At 45.4% G+C, this 3,655-nt stretch overlaps 1 protein-coding gene across 5 annotated transcripts in view; it reads left to right on the plus strand.

Annotated features, from left to right (window-relative positions):
* The window catches only part of LOC139444952 (uncharacterized), a 43,417-nt gene extending 40,006 nt beyond the window's left edge, over positions 1–3,411 (plus strand). For all 5 annotated transcript variants that reach the window (XM_071225974.1, XM_071225975.1, XM_071225976.1 and 2 more), the window contains exons 5-6: positions 936–1,010; positions 2,753–3,411. In XM_071225974.1, the coding sequence (XP_071082075.1) occupies positions 936–1,010; positions 2,753–3,004 (327 nt within the window). In that variant the 3' untranslated portion in view covers positions 3,005–3,411. The remainder of the gene's footprint in view (positions 1–935; positions 1,011–2,752) is intronic.
* The last annotated feature ends 244 nt before the right edge of the window (positions 3,412–3,655 follow it).

The raw sequence follows: 3,655 nt of genomic DNA on the forward strand, positions 1-3,655 counted from the left end.
TAAGCCGCTCGTGGTGCTACGTTACGTTAACGCTGCGACGTGGTGTAACGCTGCGACGTGGTGTTACGTTAACACTGTGCCATGATGTTACGTTAACGCTGTGATGTGATGTGATGTTACGTTAACGCTGTGACTTGCTGTGCTTTAACGCTGTGACGTGGTGTTGCGTTATCGCTGTGATGTGATGTTACGTTAACGCTGTGACTTGGTGTTGCGTTAACGCTGTGACTTGGTGTTGCGTTAACGCTGTGACTTGGTGTTGCGTTAACGCTGTGACGTGGTGTTGCGTTGATACTGTGCCGTGATCTTACGTAAACATTGTGACGTTGTAACGCTGTGAGGTGATGTTGTTAACGCTGTGACGTGATGTTATGTTAACGCTGTGACGTAATGTTACGTTAACGCTGTGACGTAATGTTACGTTAACGCTGTGACGTGATGTTACGTTAACACTGTGGCGTGATGTTACGTTAACACTGTGATGTGATGTTACGTTAACATTGTGACGTAATGTTACGTTAACGCTATGACGTGATGTTACGTTAACACTGTGATGTGATGTGACGTAATGTTACGTTAACGCTGTGACGTGATGTTACGTTAACACTGTGACGTGATGTTGCGTAAACATTGTGACGTAATGTTACGTTAACGCTGTGACGTGATGTTACGTTAACACTGTGGCGTGATGTAACGTTAACGCTGTGACGTGATGTTACGGTAACACTGTGGCGTGATGTTACGTTAACGCTGTGACGTGATGTTACGTTAACGCTATAACGTGATGTAACGTTAACACTGTGACGTGATGTTACGTTAACGCTGTGACGTGATGTTACGTTAACGATATTACGTGATGTTACGTTAACGCTATGACGTGATGTTAAAATAACACTGTGATGTGATGTTGAGTCAACACGATGACGTTCTTTCAGCTGACAGATTTCTTCCACGTGCCTGACATTAACATCGCGAAGCCATCGCAACTAGAGCGGCGTCTCAAGGCTGAGGTAAGTATTTGATAATTCTGATTATTACACAGCTTGTGGTACCGCGTGCGAACTATGTGCAACGTCTACTCCGGAACCCTGTTGCTCGTCTGTTAGTGAACACGGTGGGACGGTTGACCCAGTCGTCTAATTCATTGGGCACAGTTACGTTCATAGGGGGTGGAAGACACCTGTGGACGTGGGTTCGAATTCCGGTTCTCTCGATGTTTTGTTAGGTTTGTCAGCACCATGCTGTTGCTGTGGTTAACAGATGAGTGTTTGTTGGTGCGTCTGATTTTTACGGTTTAAGTGAGCTGACTCAACCGAGGTTATCCCATTTGCAGAGTTGCCCAGATTCAACCGGATTCAACCGGATTTAACCTGATTCAACCAGTGGTAATCAAACAGAAGACAGGGCACTACCCGATTTCACGAAATACAAACTTAGATATGATACACAGTGGTTGCCATGAGAAACGCAACTTCCATGCGTGTTATGATAGCTTTACACAGCTGGCATACCATTTATTTCATAATTATATTGAATTCGTGTAAAAACGACAAGAAAGTTCAAAATAACGCGTAGCACACCTGTGACAAATGGTCACACGTTGCATTATTGTTTTAATATCTACAATACATATATACTACCAATATCTAGTTAATAATATTCAGTAAAATGCTTCTATTCACGTTTTATTTAATCAATAAATAAAACTAAACAATTTTAGTAATGACGTTTCGTAGATGTTACGAGCGAGCGAATCACCAAGAGCATCATATCTTATTTCTATATTACGAAAACGAACATAAGAGGGAAATTCCGAATGTAACATAATAAAGGCAGCGATATTTATAGGTGTATAGGAAAGTAAAAGATCTCATTTTTAATACGTTTAAAGATTCAAATTGCCAACTCTCCTACATGCACATGGATCTGGTATAGCAGCGGTTTGGGTTGTATAGTGGACCCTGTTCCCCTGTTTCAGTACCCGTGAAGATCCGGGGTAGAATAGGTCTTCAGCAACCCACGCTTGCCGTAAAAAGGCGACTATGCTTGACGTAAGGGGCGACTAACGGGATCGGGTTGATGCATTTTATCGTATTCCAATAGCGTGGATCGATGCTCATGATGGCGGTCACTGGATTGTCTGGTCCAGACTCGATTATTTACAGACCGCCGTCTTGTAGCTTGAATATTGCTGAGTGCGGCGTTAAACAACAAATAAACAAACAAAGGGTATTCGTCTTTGTGGTTAGAGATCGGTCAACCAACTGACATGAACCGTGCATCGCCATCATCGTTATCTAGATCCTCCTCATCTACGTCACAAATTACAGTGAGTGAGTATGGTTTTACGCCGCTTTTAGCAATATTCCAGCAATATCACGGCGGGGGACACCAGACATGAGCCTCACACATTGTACCCATGTCGGAATCAAACCCGGGTCTTCGGCGTGACGAGCGAACGCTTAAACCACTACCCACTACCCGACCGCCCCTACATATTACAATAAGCCTCCTGCACTCCACTTCTTGTCGGGCGATCAGATTCCGTGACTTGGTAGATAGCGTGTCACGCTGTTCATTAAATTTACCATCAAATAGTGCTGACTTTGCGTAAAATTATCAGAATTTCACAACTATTACAGTTTGTTTTCGGTCTTTGAGACAACGACGTACATTGTAGTTGCAGAAACCCTTTTGCGCCCCACACCCTAACCTCTGAATATGTATAACCCACTCTCCATCTTCATTTTAGCTAATCCGGAAAATGAATGCAGACGAAAGAAAGATGAAGAAAATGGAGCTTGTCTCTGATAACGACTACTACGACGGTGATGTGACGGAGGTGGATGAAATGGACGCGTCCCGGACGATGTCCTACCGGAAGCGGAACCAGGCGAGTGTGGCGATCCTATACGCAGCCTTCCTACACCTACAGGACACGGAGTCATCACTGAGGTACGCCCTGCGGGTCCTGGAACCGCCCCGAGACGCCCCGACCTTCTAGCAAGGCCGCCCCAACCGGACAAAAACGTAGACCAGCTGACACCGTACCCACATCGGTGTTTGACCGTAAAAGCTCGTCAACTCTATCTCCATTACTACATAATGGATGATTCCGCCAGAACTATTGTGGGCACGACAGCTGAATGTCCGCTTGTCAAAGTACGGATGATTCGACCATGTTTTCCGTTGTACCCAGGTTTTCGGAGCTTTCATTGTCAAACTTTTAAACGGCTGTAACCATTTGTCGCCACATGACACATAAGTTATGTAGTGTTTCAGCTGTGGTAATGTTGTCAATGCCCGGCTGTAAGTAATCAGGTGACCCGATCAAATTATTACAGAATGACTTCCCCGTGTGGCCCGTCCTGGGCAGCAATACTCTCTATCTCTTTCCGTGAGGAATTCTCTGTCTCTCCCCGTGTGTACTGTCTCTCTCCGTGAGGTACTCCCTCTCTCTCTCCCCGTGTGTACTCTCTGTCTCTCTCGGTGAGGTACTGTCTCTCCCCGTGTGTACTTTTCTCTCTCGGTGAGGTACTGTCTCTCTCTCTCCGTGTGTTCAGTCTCTCTACGTGAGGTACTCTCCCTCCCCGCGAGGCACTCCGTCTCTCCCTGATCAATCGATATCGATGATGCCAGCTCCATTAACTCGTTG

The sequence above is a fragment of the Haliotis cracherodii genome, unplaced genomic scaffold (genome assembly GCF_022045235.1).
Source record: "Haliotis cracherodii isolate W230 unplaced genomic scaffold, xgHalCrac1.p SCAF_6, whole genome shotgun sequence".
Lineage (NCBI taxonomy): Eukaryota > Metazoa > Mollusca > Gastropoda > Lepetellida > Haliotidae > Haliotis > Haliotis cracherodii.